General features: G+C 45.0%; 1 protein-coding gene across 1 annotated transcript in view; it reads right to left on the bottom strand.

Annotated features, from left to right (window-relative positions):
• The window catches only part of LOC126314466 (farnesyl pyrophosphate synthase-like), a 258,325-nt gene that overhangs the window by 65,873 nt on the left and 174,197 nt on the right, over positions 1 to 18,255 (bottom strand). The window contains exon 5 of the mRNA XM_049992433.1: positions 4,486 to 4,641. Coding sequence (XP_049848390.1) covers positions 4,486 to 4,641 — 156 coding nt within the window. The remainder of the gene's footprint in view (positions 1 to 4,485; positions 4,642 to 18,255) is intronic.

Consider the following 18,255-nt stretch of genomic DNA (forward strand, 5'->3'; position numbering starts at 1 on the left):
TTGTAACAATGTGGGATCCTGCTTTGGTTAGAGAATTTGATGCTCAAGACTGTCTCACTCTACGACTTTGGCCCTCTTGAGATCATCCACTGTGCACGAGAGTTTCTGAGACTACCGGTTTCGACTGATGTCAAGCATTCTTAATCGAGTTGATGTCAGCAGGTACCGCAGACTATTCCATATGGTTGATTCCTACCTCACGGATAAAGGTGTTCACGAAGTGGGTGCATTGTGTTAGTGCATTATCGTCTTGAAAGTCCAACGCACTGCCGAGTAGTTGACTGTCGATCCTGAGTGTATGTTGTAGTAGCCTGCCCCACTACTGTACAGCCCTCAGATTAAACCTCAATGGTAACTAGATGGGTCCGACATTCGCACATGATACCATACCAGTGGTTGACAGACCCAGTTCCTCCCGAACCCCTGAGATTGCATGTCTGAGGTGCGCATTGGTACCTGGCCGCCTTCACACTCTTCGATAACGATCACCAGGCGTCAGACAAATCTGCACTCGTCGTTAAAGAGATCCCGATGCCGTTGATGGAGGTTCTATTCCACATGTTCTCCCTTGCCCACCTTCTTCGCACGCCACTGTGCTGGGGAGGAGGGGGGGGGGGGGTGTATCGAGGCGAATATACGCCATTCGCCCATAAAGTTCCGCGACTTATTATATTCCTGGCGTATAAGCGACATCATAGCAGTAACTACGGTGGCAGCTTGAACTTACAACTGTGCACAAGAGATGTGCATTCGAGCGGTCACTTGGGAGCGGGCAGTGTTGAGTAGTGGGCGTGCGAATGTAGTGTGTCAGTGCTGTCGCGTCACAAATCGCAATGGAGCAACATCTCTGAATCAAGAGTTCGAGACAGAATGTTCTGTAGAAAGAAAAGTGTGTGTAAAGTCTGCCCTGCGCATTTTGACTCCCGAGCAAAACCAACGACGTGTGGACACCTCCCGCGACTTGACTGAAATAGAGACTTGGTGTTATCAAACCACGAAACGACAAAATGCAGAAGTTAACACGAAGGGACAACGCTTTGACGACATAACCGACGTTCAAGCAAAGGTGCCGCGGGAGATGAACAACATCCCAAAGAAGGACTTCTGTAACAGCTTCACATTGTTGTAGAAACGTTCTGTAAATTGTACTCAAATGGGGCGAGGCTGTGTAGAACACCTGAAGCATTAAAACGACCACCACCTTAATTTATCTGTAATTTCTATTAATCCAGTCTCGAAACTTTTTGGCCTAGCGGGTTACTGTTTGGAGACGGTTGTGTTGCATAGTGTCCAATGTCGACACTGTCTTGTTAATTCTTGTCAGGGTGACTACTGACCAAAACTGTAGGAAGCAGGCATATCTTGAAAGTTTTTTTCTCATGATAGCGGACGTATGTTCAAGTATGTCGCCATTTCAGTAGACAATTTCCCATGGTGACGACCCATTTTGCCTTAAAGGGGCAACGAGGACGCGGTATAAGGTTGAGATAACCCTTCGGAGTATGTTGACAAACTGCTGAAAGCCTTACACAACTACACGAGCTCCTCTCCAGCCTCACTCAGGATCACCTGCACACTCAATCCAGCTCACATCCACGACGACAGCTCAAAAGTGGGCAGATGTTCTCAAACTGGCAATTAAAATAGAAGTAAATGTGATTGACTGATGAATAAAAACAGTACATGAGCCAGCCATCCTAAAATTGTAAGGAACAGTTGGGACATTTCACGAAACTTTAAAAGTCGTACCACATACGTGTCACTGTCAGTTAAAGTAGAAGACAAACCTCGTAACAAATGAGCTGCTGCCCTCTGGTCTGTATACAAAATGTCAGCTACTAAAATGTGGCACATCGTGATCTCCATGCCACAAGCACCATACATTGGAGGGTCCTCTCGCTGGTGCAAGAAGCCGTGAGTAAAAGGGCAGTGTCCTATGAGAAGACGAGTGAGATGGACCTCATTCGTCTCTGTGGCAGGAAGGACAGGTGCGCAGCTGCAGCGTTGCTGATTTCAGTACGTGCAGCTCATGTCCGTCACTTGCAGCCACTTTTCTTCACATCCACGCACGACTGTGCCTCACCAGCGAGGTAATAGCATGTAGGGAGATGGCACGCTGCACTGACAGTATCGCAACGCACTTCCTTTGCTACAAAATCCCCCATTTCGCTTTCCTTACTTCTCGAATGCCCTAGAACCCTGCAGAAAGATATCTCCTTCCCTTGCCATCTTAAGTGGAAAAGATTGTCCTGAATATCTACAATGACTCTACTAATCGGTATTGTGATTGCAGATCCCCGACCAAAAAATTAAAATAAAAAGTAGTGCAAGCGAAGGAACTATTGATGTCAGCTACATCAGGACATTATGCGGAATCAGCAGCGGCGAATGAAAACATGTACTAGGCCGGTATTTCCCGCTGACTAGGCATTGCGTTAACCACTGCGCCACCCAGACTTCGTGTTCATCGTGATTGCACTGACTGTCCCTGATGCCTCTCGCTCGATCCACATTCCCACCTAACGCCACCTTTGTGCATTCATGTACATGGTAAACGTTAATAAAACCTACAAATTACAGGGAGGGATTCTTGAACTGAAATGGAGGAAAAAAGGTCATACGAACGTGTGTCCGGAAATGGACGGCATGTGCGTGCAACCACGACAAATTCTCTCGGAACACAGTGCAGAGGTACATCGTATCCACATCACAACAGATGTTTAGAGAGGCCTCCATGGTAGCGGTTGTCATGCAAGGTACACGTAATCATACTTTGGCTTACACCATGTTAAGGGCCACTTGCCTGGAGCTTGTACTAGGGTTTGTCTGAATATCATATACAACCCTGCCTCCAAATCTGATGTATGCACAACCCCTGCCTCGCGGCACATTTGTCTGTCTGAAAGGGCCCATGATCACTCAAACGCCCAAAAAGGGCTTTTATAGTCCTGTGATGTGCTTGTTGTCTGTGAGAGTACGTGTTTAGGAACATCCGTGCTGCTTCTCTACCGTTTCCATCTGCTTGACCGCTCACAAACACCATCTCGACTTGTTTCCAACAAGAATGCTGGACCACGCTGTTGTTTACAGTATGTGAGCCGTGGCTGGTACGTGTTATGCTTTGCATTAAACTTTGGTTGGTATTCTGTGATTAGTCTCCCACAGTTATCACGATTATGTTGTCATACTCTCTCTCCGCGAGTGGCAGCAGCAGCATCTATCGATATTCCTACCCTTGTACTATCTTTGCCCTTGCTCTTGTAGTTTCCAGCTGTGTCGTGCATCGCAGTTGGTCGGTTGGCGTGGAGCAGCGAGGAAGTCTCCTGCGCGCGTTGTCTGGCCAGGACTGCATGCGGCGTCCACACGCGGTCTGAGTGTGAGGGGCTCTTCCCATTGCTACGAGGTTCGTGGCTCACCAATCCTGGACACGGAAGTTCAGTCTTTACCTAAGCCACCAGCCAGATCCAACTGTTCACATTGTGTCGTTTCAAGTTCGTTGTGGACTTTTGGGACATTCCCGCAAGCAACAATGTGTGTTTTCTAGCCACGCTCCTGTGGAGTTTAACTTAACTTGATTATTATTGAGTTAAAGTGCAGCAGCGGGATCTTCTGACTTGTGGCCGTTAACGTTCCGGTTATGTGCCCTGGCATTTGACGTAAATACAGGCAGTGTATTTTCCTCGTCGTCCAGTACGGCGTGTAGTTTGACAGCTGAACATGTAATTCGTTGTGGGCGCCGATACATTCTGCGTCGTTCCATTGAAATCCCTGTTGTGTGCTGGTCGGGTGGAGTGGCAATTATCCTGTCACTTGGTCCGTTGACTGTCTGTCGGTTGGGTTGCTGTCGGATTGAGAATTGTTCGTCGACTCCCTGTATTACCTGAGCGAGCGTTTGTGTTTGAATTCCAGGCCGACCCTTGGAAATTTCTGAGCGCCACTTGATGTACTGTCTTTTCTTATTTGTCCTTGTTGTTTGTTTATGTATGACTCCTAGCCGATTTTAAATTAAAGTTGTTTTGCCCTTAAGGCGTGAGGTTGTTTGGGCCTTAAACCTGATCTAAAGAAATTTTTAGGATAAGACTTTCTGCCTTTTAAATTCGAATTCCTGTTTTTGAGTCTTATTGGCCTTCAGCCGATTTTAAATTAAAGTTATTTTGTCCTTAAGGCGTGAAATTGTTTGACGGTGAACACTGAGTCCAGATGTTGCAGTGGTTAATGCAGCTGCCTAGCATGTAGGAGATCCCGGGTTCGAATAATGCTCCGATACAGCTGACATCAATCTTTCCTTCCATTTCATTTCTCCCCCGTTCACCATCAATTTAAATAACATGTATCAGAGCTGCGGATTCCGCGTGTCGTCTGTTCTTTCCGACGTTTGCGAAAGAACAGACACCACGCATTTATATCTAATTTTCCTGTGCAGTGTACATTCTCTGGCGAATGAAAAGCAGCGGTAAGTGCGACCTGATGTTAGGATGGACTTACCATGTAGAGCGCCAGTGAGACGGGCATCTGGAAGGTGTGGTAGGCAGTCTTGTACTTGGTGATGAGGTAGTAGCGGTCCATGGTGAACAGCTTGAGCGAGCGGTCCCTCCGCGTCTCGATGTCCAACAGCTGGCCGATCACCGCCTTGTGGCTCACCTGCAGCCAAAACACACAACAACTCAGCCTGACGTCTAAGTACTGACTAAAAGGCGTGCAACATGATTTAAAGCAAGCGTAGGTGGACCATTTTTACAATTTCGTCTCGAGAAGAAATCTTTAACTACTAGAAAATTTATTTAATAAATAACTTTGGTTGGAGTAAGAAGAGTGTTCATGTTGAAGTCTCGTGTAGTTTCAGTCTCTGACAAAAGTTACTTGAAGAAGAAGAACGTATAACACGAAACAACATTGCTGTTTAAATATTATGTCCGTCGTTCAGGACCTACATCGACAACTATATCAAAAAGTTCTCTGGTATATCTAAAGAAGTTGTCATTACAAGCCACGCCATTGTCCGCGCACTTACTTCCGGAAGCCGTCACTTACGCTGATGATCTTTTAGTCGTAATGGGAGAAAACTGAAGAGAAAGTGAGAGAAAAAAAGACAATGAAATTGGTCTCGACAGACCAGATACAAGGAAAACAAACAGATAACAATAGGAAATAAAAGCACATACTTGTTGCTAAATGATTGTCACAGAACAGGAGCTGAATGCTAAATCTAAGAGAAGAAATACGTCAATAAAAAGCAAGGTAACCCGGTATTCAGGCCGGTAACTAGCAAAAAGGCCGTAATTTTATATTCATGTAGGCAGCATAGTTGCAAAAGGTATTTATGTTATAAATAACAAAAAACCACGGTTAATTGGTGTACAGTACTGACACAACACACGCACTGAGCCCTTAACAATCGTATCTGACTTACTGAAAGAGTGATATTTAACTAATTTGGTAAACACTGCTGATATGCTACGTCGGTGTAGGAGAATTGGCTGAAAAAAATGTGTGTGAAATCTTATGGGACTTAACTGCTAAGGTCATCACTCCCCAAGCTTACACACTACTTAACCTAAATTATCCTAATGACAAACACACACACCCCTGCCCGAGGGAGGACTCGAACGTCCGCCGGGACCAGCCGCACAGTCCATGACTACAGCGCCTTAGACCGCTCGGCTAATGCCGCGCGGTCGAATTGGCGGAATTATATCGAATTTGTATTGTAGGTATGCGTGAGGCTGGACAGTTCATCTAAAGAATTTCCCTATACGTGGAACACGTGTGTCAGCGTTGATGTTGTTGGACCGAGACAGTGGCACGGTGTTGTTCGTCCTGGCTAGAAGTGGACACGACGTAGTGACTACAAGATGGGCGAGAATATCCTTTTATCAGTCTTTGTTGATCGGATGACAGCTGTGGAACAAATTAGAACCTATGGCACACTCAGAGTTTAAGCTGATTATATCGGGCACTGTTTGCTGGCGTAAAATTAGTTTTAGCAATGAGACTAGAACCTGCCTTATTGTCATTGACGGTCGTTTGCGAGAGCTGTGTCATTCAGTGAATAGACAACTCGTCGCACATTATGTAGGATACAAAGATCGCACAGTTCCGACGCTTCTCGAGCTAACATTGAACAATGAAGGACGCACCAAAAACATTACGCAGACCATTCCATCGCCGTGCCTCCAAGGAGACGCGCTCTTCCAGCAAGATAATTCCTCTTTAGCTTACACGTTAATTCCTCTTCTCTGTACGACACACCAGAATTGTTCCTAATTTATATATGAGACGTGACGAAATTCTCTAGTTCGGTCTGCATTATCGGCATCTTATATCATACCTTGACCAACTGCAATAAATGCATGGGACGGGTAGAAATAGCACCAGAGAAGGCAGTTGACACCTATGTGGTCGTCTCTAGGCATGGTATAAGGACTGCTTTGAAGCTAGTGGAAGGTATACCAGATGCTGAAAATGTTATCCAACACAGTATGTACAGAGACATATGACTCTGTGATTATGATCATTTACAAATGAAAACTACCCTCGAACCATAAGCCTTGTCGCCATGAGGTGTCTTCTGCTTCTCAACATTACAGACAGCTGAAAGACGGACATTGATCAAGTAAAACAAGGGTAATGGAATGCAGTCACATTAAATCAGGCGCTACTGACCGAATTTGGTTAGAGAATGGGGCTTTATAAGTAGTATATGAGTTTCGCTATTTGAGCAGCAAAATAACTGATAAAGGCCGAAGCAGAGTGGTTGTAAAATGCCGTCTGGCAGTAGCAAGAAGGGCATTTCTGAAAAAGAGGAGTTTGCTAACACTTAACATAAGTTTGACTGTTATGAAATCCTTTCTAAAAGTACTTGTTTAGAGGTAGTTGCACAGAAGTAACACATGGACGATAAGTGGCTCAGACGAGAATAGAATAGATGCTTTTGAAATGTGGTGCCATAGAAGAATGCTGAAGGCTAGATGCATAGATCGGAGAAATGATGAGCAGGTACTAAATCGAAATCGGGAACCAAGAAGTTTATAGCACAACATGACTATAAGAAGGGATCTATTGACAGGACGTATCCTTGGGCATCAAGGAATCGTCTGTTTGGTAATGGATGGACATGTTTTGGAGGGGCGGGGGAGGGAGGGGGAGGGGTTAAAATTGTAGAAGAAGACCCAAGACATGAATTCAGTAAGTATATTCAGATAGCTGTTATTCAGAGTGAAGAAGCTCGCACAGGACAGAATAGCTTGGAATGCAGCTTCAGAACCAGTCTTTGGACTGCTGACACAACATCAACAGGATACAGGAAAAGTGCTGAGACATCGTGGAATAACTTCCGTGGTAAAAAAAAGTATAAACTGTAGAGGCAGCCAGAGATTGGAATACGTCCAACAAATAACGGAGGACGTTAGGTGCTAGTGTCGCTCTGATATGAATAGGTTGCCACACGAAAAGAATTAATGGCAGGCCGCATCAAACCAGTCGAAAGACTGAATACAGGTCATAGCTCTCAATTGCTGCACAGATGTCTGGAGCCTTGGGCTGGGTACTTCGTTACTCGTGTGATCACTGGTGGTTCCTAAAAACTAGGTGAGCGGCCCCGAAGTTACAGACTTAACTGAGCCGCTGGCACCGCCGCGGCGCGTGGTGCAGCGGTAACTGCGCATATCGAGGGAATGTGGGCTGCCACTGTTTACACTGCGCAGCTGGCGACCCGCATTCTCCCTGCCACTGCCGTAATGGTTCCCGGAGACGGCAACGTAAGTCGAGAGATCTTCTTGACACACCGTGAGGGAATGGAAGTATTACACCAAGACTGAACTCTACCACATCGATACCCCAGGATTTCTATGCATGTGGGATATATTGATTAAAATTTCATGCTTGTTTTCAGTACAGAAAATACCATTTCAACATATGAAAAACAATGCTGTTGTTGTTGTTGTCAACAGTCCAAAGACTGGTTTGATGCCCCACTCCAAGCCATTCTGTCACGTGCAAGTGTCCTCTCTCTGAATAACATTATTTGAACCTCCTTACTGTATTCATGCCCAGATCGTCCTCTGCAATTTTTACCCCTCACACCCCCCTCCTTTACGGAACTGATGATTCCTAGATGCCTCAGTATAGGTTCTATCAACCGTTCCCAACTTTTAGTCAAGTTGTGCCATAAATTTCTTTTTTCTCCCATTCGATTCAGTACCTCATCATTCGATGTACTAATACAATCTTTACCGTTGTTCTGTTGCACGATATTTCAAGTGCTTCTATTCGCTTCTCGTGCGAACAGCTTATCACCTCCGTTTAATTTCCATACAAGGGTGTACGTAAAATACCATATGGAAAGATTTCCCGAAACTTAAATTTATGCTAAATGTTAACAAGCTCTCTCCGTTCATTAGAAATCATTTTTTTACTATTGGTAATCTGCATTTTATTCCTCTCTACTTGCGCCATCAACAGTAACAGTGGTGCACAAATAGCAAAACTCCTCTACTACCCTGAGTGTCTCATTTCCTGCTCTGGTTCCCATAGTATCGTTTGATTTAACTCGACTACATTTCATTGCTCCTGTTTTACTTTTGTTGATGTTTATCTTATAATCTCTTTTCGAGATAGTATCCACTCGGTTTAAACGCTCTTAAAAGTCCTTTGCCATCTCTGACAGATTTACGATGACATCCGCAAATGTCAAAAGATTTAATTTTTTTCCCCTGAACTTTAATTCCTTTTCCAAATTCCTTCTTGTTTTGCTTGAATCGTTCTTTAATGTACAGATTGAATAATATGAAAGGTAGGCTACAACCTTGTGTCAATCCCTTCACAACCACTGCTTCCCTTTTATGTTCTTTGACTTACACCTGCAGTTTGGTTTCTGTGCAAATTGTAAATAACTTTTCGCTCCTTTTATTTTATCGGTGCTACCTTCAAAATTTCAAACGTTGTAGTCCAGTCAACATTGTCATTAGCTTTCTCTGAATCTACAAATGCTATAAACGCGGGCTTGTCATTCTTCAATCTATCTTCTAAGATAAGTAATGGGGCGAGTCCCATCTCATGTATTCCTGAATCTCCCCAGAACCCGATCTGATCTTCCCCAAGGTCGGCTTCTACCAGCATTTCCATTCTGTAAATATTTAGTGTCAATATTTTGCAACCAGAACCTATTAAACTGATGGCTCGTTAGTATTCACATCTCTTGAAGTTTGAAGGTATTTCCTCTGTTTTATACGAGGGGCGCCCAATAAGTTAAAAAATGTTCAAATGTGTGTGAAATCTTATGGGACTTACTTGCTAAGGTCATCAGTCCCTAAGCTTAAACACTACTGAACCTAAATTATCCTAAGGACAAGCACACACACCCATGCCCGAGGGAGGACTGAAAACTCCGCTGGGACCAGCCGCACAGTCCAAGGAATGCAGCGCCTCGACCGCTCGGCTAATCCCGCGCGGCCGCCCAGTAAATAATGCACCACTTCTTTTTCTCGGTCAGTTTCGGTTTAAACTATGCGGAATTTGTTGTGTGACGTCGTGGCATATTCCCTTTTCACCGCTACAGTTTCCTAAAGTTCCTACAGGTGGCGGCGCTTTACGTAGCCTTCAAAATGGCGTCTGTAACGGAGGTGCATTCCAAGCAGAGAGCTGTCATTGAGTTTCTTTTAATGGAAAGCAGGGCATCACAGATATTCATACACGCTTGGAGAATGTCTACGGAAACCTAGTTGTTGTTGTTGTGGTCTTCGTTCCTGAGACTGGTTTGATGCAGCTCTCCATGCTACTCTTTCCTGTGCAAGCTTCTTCATCTCCCAGTACCTACTGAAACCTACATTCTTCTGAATCTGCTTAGTGTATTCATCTCTTGGTCTCCCCCTATCGTTTTTACCCTCCACGCTGCCCTCCAATGCTAAATTGGTGATCCCTTGATGCCTCAGAACATGTCCTACCAACCGATCCCTTCTTCTGGTCAAGTTGTGCCACAAACTTCTCTTCTCCCCAATCCTATTCAATACTTCCTCATTAGTTATGTTATCCACCCATCTTATCTTCAGCATTCTTTTGTAGCACCACATTTTGAAAGCTTCTATTCTCTTCTTGTCCAAACTATTTATCGTCCATGTTTCACTTCCATACATGGCTACACTCCATACAAATACCTTCAGAAACGACTTCCCGACACTTAAATCTATACTCGATGTTAACAAATTTCTCTTATTCAGAAACGCTTTCCTTGCCATTGCCAGTCTACATTTTATATCCTCTCTACTTCGATCATCATCAGTTATTTTGCTCCCCAATTAGCAAAATTGTTTTACTACTTTAAGTGTCTCATTTCTTAATCTAATTCCCTCAGCATCACCCGACTTAATTCGACTACATTCCATTATCTTCGTTTTAATTTTGTTGATGTTCATATTATATCCTCCTTTCAAGACCCTGTCCATTCCGTTCAGCTGCTCTTGCAAGTCCTTTGCTGTCTCTGACAGAATTACAATGTCATCGGCGACCCTCAAAGATTTTATTTCTTCTCCATGGATTTTAATACCAACTCCAAATTTTTCTTTTGTTTCCTTCACTGCTTGCTCAATATACAGATTGAATAACATCGGGGTGAGACTACAACCCTGTCTTACTCCCTTTCCAACCATTGCTTCCCTTTCATGTCCCTCGGCTCTTATAACTGCCATCTGGTTTCTGTACAAATTGTAAATAGCCTTTCTCTCCCTGTCTTTCGCCCCTGCCACCTTCATAATTTGAAAGAGAGTATTCCAGTCAACGTTATCAAAAGCTTTCTCTAAGTCTACAAATGCTAGAAACGTAGGTTTTTCCCTTCCTTACTCTAGCTTCTAAGATAAGTCGTAGGGTCAGTATTGCCTCACGTGTTCCAACATTTCTACGGAATCCAAACTGATCTTCCCCGAGGTCGACTTCTACTAGTTTTTCCATTCGTCTGTAAAGGATTCGTGTTAGTATTTTGCAGCTGTGACTTATTAAACTGATAGTTCGGTAATTTTCACATCTGTCAACACCTGCTTTCTTTGGGATTGGAATTATTATATTCTTCTTGAAGTCTGAGGGTATTTCGCGTGTCTCGTACATCTTGCTCACTAGATGGAAGAGTTTTGTCAGGACTGGCTCTCCCAAGGCTATCAGTAGTTCCAATGGAATGTTGTCTACTCCCGGGGCCTTGTTTCGACTCAGGTCTTTCAGTGCTCTGTCAAACTCTTCACGTAGTATCGTATCTCCCATTTCATCTTCACCTACATCCTCTTCCATTTCCATAATATTGTCCTTAAGTACATCGCCCTTGTATAGACCCTCTATATACTCCTTTCACCTTTCTGCTTTCCCTTCGTTGCTTAGAACTGGGTTTCCATCTGAGCTCTTGATGTTCATACAAGTGGCTCTCTTTTCTCCAAAGGTCTCTTTAATTTTCCTGTAGTCAGTATCTATCTTACCCCTAGTGAGATAAGCCTCTACATCCTTACATTTGTCCTCTAGCCATCTCTGCTTAGCCATTTTGCACTTCCTGTCGATCTCATTTTTGAGACGTTTGTATTCCTTTTTGCCTGCTACATTTAGAGCATTTTATATTTTCTCCTTTCATCAATTAAATTCAATATTTCTTGTGTTACCCAAGGATTTCTACTAGCCCTCGTCTTTTTACCTACTTTATCCTCTGCTGCCTTCACTACTTCATCCCTCAAAGCTACCCATTCTTCTTCTACTGTATTTCTTTCCCCCATTCCTATCAATTGTTCCCTTATGCTCTTCCCGAAACTCTGTACAACCTCTGGTTCTTTCAGTTTATCCATGTCCCATCTCCTTAAATTCTCAGCTTTTTGCAGTTTCTTCAGTTTTAATCTACAGGTCATAACCAAAAAATTGTGGTCAGAGCCCACATCTGCCCCTGGAAATGTCTTACAATTTAAAACCTGGTTCCTGAATGTCTGTCTTACCATTATACAATCTGTCTGAAACCTGTCAGTATCTCCAGGCTTCTTCCATGTATACAGCCTTCTTTTATGATTCTTGAACCAAGTGTTAGCTATGATTAAGTTGTGCTCTTTCAATCACAAAGTTGTTAATTCGGATTATAGCTCCACTTCAGAAAGCATATTTACACCCACGGGCCATTGTACAATGCCTGACGAAGGAGACTACGTATCAGTATTAGCGAGTTTCTGTTTCACTGCATTCGCATGTTCAACGAGAGGAATTTGACAGCACTTGTATATGCCTACGTACGCGGCCTTATCTCTCTTATTCTTATGACCCGTACCCGATATACATGACAGTCGCAGCAGAATGGACACACTGTCTACCTCAGATATACATTCTCTAAGTTTACCTAACATTGTTTCCCGACACGTATGTCCCTTTTCTTCCATAGATTCTGACTGAAGTTCTCCGAGCATCTCTGTTACACTTTCGGTTGGGTAATTCTGACATATAAGAATCCATGCGGCGTGTTTCTGAATTAATTCGATACCTATATTCATGCCTACTTGATAAGGACTCCAAACGATCGAATAATATACCTACTGTAGAATTGATCGCACCAACGTCTTGTGTGGGGTTTTCCTTGCAGAAGGACTGCATTTTCCTACAAATACTCTTTCCTACATATAGTTCTTCTTTTGCCTTCCATTATACTGATTTTACTTGATATTTTTGACTTCATCTCTTTCTCTTTCTAATTGAAGGAGATGGGGCTGACTTTTCATTAAGACAATGAACTCGTATTTTGGATTGACGGAGATAAAACCCGCACCTGGCAATTCTGGCTTGTGTTTCGCTGTTTTTCATAGATCCATTCAAGTAGAGTATCGGGGAGGTTCCTCTACCAAATTCACGTCCTCTTTCTAGCTCCATTTCGAGCTACATCTTCAAGGCTACTATAAATGGTTCATTCGTTTTCAAAGCTCTATATTCCCTAGTGTTACATGTACAAATGTGATTGATGGATGAATGGAACCGGAAACTCCACCACATTTGCATTTTGCACTCTACAGATGTTCTATAAGTGCCCCTCCGGTCAAGCAACACTCTTTCTAGCTGTAGTCAATGCCTTCTATAGCAACATCCTGTCAATAGTCATCACAGCAGGACTGATGCGTTCTCTGAACCGTTGCAGTGTTCTGGCCCTGGGGATTCGTAAACATGGTCCTTAATGTACCCCCCCCCCCCAAATTATTCCCCGAAGGAAAAAGTTTGGAGGCGCTAGGTCTGATGGTCAGCTGGTGTGGAGGCAAAGGGAACAGACCTACATCTCCTCACCACTAAGCCCAATCCAGGGATGCGTAAGTTCGTCGTTGAAGTAGCGACGAACATCTGTGCTTCAATGAAGAGGTGCCCTTCTTGTTGGAAGATGAAACTCTCGCAATCAGTAGTCAGTTGCGGGAAGAACTACAGCTACAACATTTCAAGGTAAGAGGCACCGGTCACAGTTTTTTCATAGAAGAAAAACAGACCAAACAGCTTCGACTGTGACACTGCACAGAAAACATTAACCTTCGGGAATGTCGTTCATGCATCACAGTTGCATGAGGATTTTCAATGCCCTGCACTCAACATTGTGATGATTAATGGAAGGTTGCTTCGACGCTGAAGATCAGCTTGAAGGCGAAATGTTCACCCTGAAGTGCTACCCGAACTGTGACGCGAAATTGAAGGTGCTGGCCATTTTCTTCCGGTTGTAACTGTTGCAGGAGCTGCAGACGGTTCGTTTTGAAATGTAACCCTCGTCGCAAAATCTTCCACACAGTTTACTAAGGTATTCAAATTTCGCGGCTTGCGCGAACCGTCGATTTTCTTGGACTCAGTACGATTGCATCTGGAACACTTTGTCGACCGGTACCTTTCTGTTTACAGCGACAACTACGTTCCCTTAACTGACGACACCAACTCACTCACAACTATCTGTTTACGTGTGGTTCTTTCCCAGAATTCCACCTGAATGTATGATGGAGTGGGTTCTCTGGGCCAACTGAACCACTCATTGACTGGAAACGGTTGTATTCGACTTCTTGGAGACCATCTGCAGCCATGCATGGACTTCATGTCCCCAAACAACAAATGGATTTTTGTGGATGACAATGCTGTTTGTCATTATGCCACAATTGTTCACGACTGGTTTGAAGAATATACTGGACAGTTCGAGCGAAGCAGATCGCCCGGCACGAAGCCATCGAACATTTATGGGAGGTAATCGAGAGGGCAGTTCGTGCACTAAGTGCTGCACCGATAACGCTTTCGCCATTATGGACAACTATAGAGGCAGCACGGCTTTATATTTCTGCAGTGAACTTGTTGAATCCTTGCCACGTCAGGTTGCTGCACTACACCGTACAAAAGGAGGTCCGACACTATACTGGGAGGTATCTGACGACTTTTGTCACCTCAAGGTATAGACCTGTCGATTTAGTAAGTACTTCAGTCGAATTAAGGTTTATTTGCATCGGTACTACTGCCAAGAGAATAAAGTGGTGCGAGTTTAGAATGTTGTGGTGCGGTGCCTGGCTGGGGCCGAGCAGGAGCAAAACACGCACGTGCCGCTTGGCTGGCGAGGTCGTCGCCCAGCTCCGCGGGTCGCGGCTGCAGCTGGTGCGGCCAGTCCGCCACAGATCGATGCAGCCCGCGGCGACCGCAGTGACACGCTGCCCAGCTCCCTGTCTCACTACCTTCTTGTTCCCGCACCATGAATATCGTCGTTCGTCGTACAACAAACCACAGAAGAAATATTACGCTCTAACGTCCCGAAGACGACGACGTCATTAGAGACGGAACACAAGCTACACTCCTGGAAACTGAAATAAGAACACCGTGAATTCATTGTCCCAGGAAGGGGAAACTTTATTGACACATTCCTGGGGTCAGATACATCACATGATCACACTGACAGAACCACAGGCACATAGACACAGGCAACAGAGCATGCACAATGTCGGCACTAGTACAGTGTATATCCACCTTTCGCAGCAATGCAGGCTTCTATTCTCCCAAGGAGACGATCGTAGAGATGCTGGATGTAGTCCTGTGGAACGGCTTGCCATGCCATTTCCACCTGGCGCCTCAGTTGGACCAGCGTTCGTGCTCGACGTGCAGACCGCGTGAGACGACGCTTCATCCAGTCCCAAACATGCTCAATGGGGGACAGATCCGGAGATCTTGCTGGCCAGGGTAGTTGCCTTACACCTTCCAGAGCACGTTGGGTGGCACGGGATACATGCGGACGTGCATTGTCCTGTTGGGACAGCAAGTTCCCTTGCCGGTCTAGGAATGGTAGAACGATGGGTTCGATGACGATTTGGATGTACCGTGCACTATTCAGTGTCCCCTCGACGATCACCAGAGGTGTACGGCCAGTGTAGGAGATCGCTCCCCACACCATGATGCCGGGTGTTGGTCCTGTGTGCCTCGGTCGTATGCAGTCCTGATTGTGGCGCTCACCTGCACGGCGCCAAACACGCATACGACCATCATTGGCACCAAGGCAGAAGCGACTCTCATCGCTGAAGACGACACGTCTCCATTCGTCCCTCCATTCACGCCTGTCGCGACACCACTGGAAGCGGGCTGCACGATGTTGGGGCGTGAGCGGAAGACGGCCTAACGGTGTGCGGGACTGTAGCCCAGCTTCATGCAGACGGTTGCGAATGGTCCTCGCCGATACCCCAGGAGCAACAGTGTCCCTAATTTGCTGGGAAGTGGAGGTGTGGTCCCCTACGGCACTGCGTAGGATCCTACGGTCTTGGCGTGCATCCGTGCGTTGCTGCGGTCCGATCCCAGGTCGACGGGCACGTGCACCTTCCGCCGACCACTGGCGACAACATCGATGTGCTGTGGAGACCTCACGCCCCATGTGTTGAGCAATTCGGCGGTACGTCCACCCGGCCTCCCGCATGCCCACTATATGCCCTCGCTCAAAGTCCGTCAACTGCACATACGGTTCACGTCCACGCTGTCGCGGCATGCTACCAGTGTTAAAGACTGCGATGGAGCTCCGTATGCCACGGCAAACTGGCTGACACTGACGGCGGCGGTGCACAAATGCTGCGCAGCTCGCGCCATTCGACGGCCAACACCGCGGTTCCTGGGGTGTCCGCTGTGCCGTGCGTGTGATCATTGCTTGTACAGCCCTCTCGCAGTGTCCGGAGCAAGTATGGTGGGTCTGACACACCGGTGTCAATGTGTTCTTTTTTCCATTTCCAGGAGCGTAGAATGACTTCAGATAACTATGGAAAACAGAACTGTGGATGGCCGCATGAGATTTACAAGTATACCAACCCAAAGGATTTTGATCGTATTTGAATGTGTTGTAGAGTGGAGCCAACTCGCTTTATTTGTTCATGAGACCCAGAAAATATTAGATACAGGCTCGCAGGTAGATGCCATTTTCCTTGACTTCAGGAAGGCGTTCTATACAGTTCTGTACTGTCGCCTGATAAACAAAGTAAGAGCCTACGGAATATCAGACCACCTGTGTGGCTGGATTGAAGAGTTTTTAACAAACAGAACACAGCATATTGTTCTCAATGGAGAGACGTCTACAGACGTTAAAGTAACCTCTGGCGTGCCACAGGGGAGTGTTATGGGACCATTGCTTTTCACAATATATATATAAGTGACCTAGTAGATCGTGTCGGAAGTTGCATGCGGCTTTTCGCGGATGATGCTGTAGTATACAGAGAAGTTGCAGCATTAGAAAATTGCAGCTAAGTACAGGAAGCTCTTCAGCGGATAGGCACTTGGTGCACGGAGTGGCAACTGACCCTTAACACAGACAAATGTAATATATTGCGAATACATAGAAAGAAGGATACTTTATTGTATGATTATACGATAGTGGAACAAACACTGGTAGCAGTTACTTCTGTAAAATGTCTGGGAGTATGCGTACGGAACGATTTGAAGTGGAATGATCATATAGAATTAATTGTTGGTAAGGCGGGTGCGAGGTTGAGATTCATTGGGAGAGTCATTAGAAAATGTACTTCATCAACAAAGGAGGTGGCTTACAAAACACTCGTTCGACCTATACTTGAATATTGCTGATCAGTGTATGATCCGTACCAGGTCGGGTTGACAGAGGTGATAGAGAAGATCCAAAGAACAGCGGCGCGTTTCGTCACACGGTTATTTGGTAAGCGTGATAGCGTTACGGAGATGTTTGGCAAACTCAAGTTGCAGACTCTGCAAGAGAGGCGCTCTGAGTCGCGGTGTAGCTTGCTGTCCAGGTTTCGAGAGGGTGCGTTTCTGGATGAGGTATCGAATATATTGCTTCCCCCTACTTATACCTTCCGAGGAGATCACGAATGTAAAATTAGAGAGATTCGAGAGCGCACGGAGACTTTGCGGCAGTCGTTCTTTCCGCGAACCATACGTGACTGGAACAGAAAATGGAGGTAATGACAGAGGTACGTAAAGTGCCCTCCGCCACGCACCGTTGGGTGGTTTGCGGAGTATAAATGTAGATGTAGATGAAGAGAAATATTTTTTTGTACATGCCCATACAACCATTGAAAAAAGGACAGTCTAGTATTTCTGAATGGATACCCTCGGAAACGGTAACAAAACAAAACAAAACAAAATCAAATGCAATTTCTATAGTTTTTAATGTACGCTACAACGGTGCACCGAGTTTTGTCGAAGAATCCATTTTTTCTAAATCCCCTCCCCCCCCCCACTATTTTGTTTCTCATTTTGACATTTGACTAACAAAAAACGTGTAGATTCGTTAATACCAAATGTAATCAATCTTATGATAAAGTGGTATTCCAAAGACGTATTTGTCATAAATAAGCTAGAAATATCTCTATATTGCTGTACGCGTGCTGAATATGTGTCCGCTTCTGTGCCAGTTGTCACGTCGGCTTGTTTAACAAAACTTTCCCAGATAATTACACTGAAGGAAAAAAAAATCGCAGCACGAAGAAAGAGCTGTGCGACATTAACGGAAGTTTGTAGGCGTGTTGCTACATCTGAAAGATGATATCTGTTCAAATTTCGAGCGAGTCGCATAAGAGTGGCGCTAGCAGCTCAACCTGGCACCCGCCTTACCAACAATTAATTCTAAATGATCATTCCACTTCAAATCGTTCCGTACGCATACTCCCAGACATTTCACAGAAGTAACTGCTACCAGTGCTTATTCCACTATCAGGTTTGCTTTAAATACACGCTGTATCGGTCGTGAGTGTTGGCTGCTTTTGTGATTGGAAGGGGATGAGATGATGTTAGTCAAGAATGCCTTATGGT

The sequence above is a fragment of the Schistocerca gregaria genome, unplaced genomic scaffold (assembly GCF_023897955.1).
Source record: "Schistocerca gregaria isolate iqSchGreg1 unplaced genomic scaffold, iqSchGreg1.2 ptg000561l, whole genome shotgun sequence".
In the NCBI taxonomy this organism is placed as follows: Eukaryota; Metazoa; Arthropoda; class Insecta; order Orthoptera; family Acrididae; genus Schistocerca; species Schistocerca gregaria.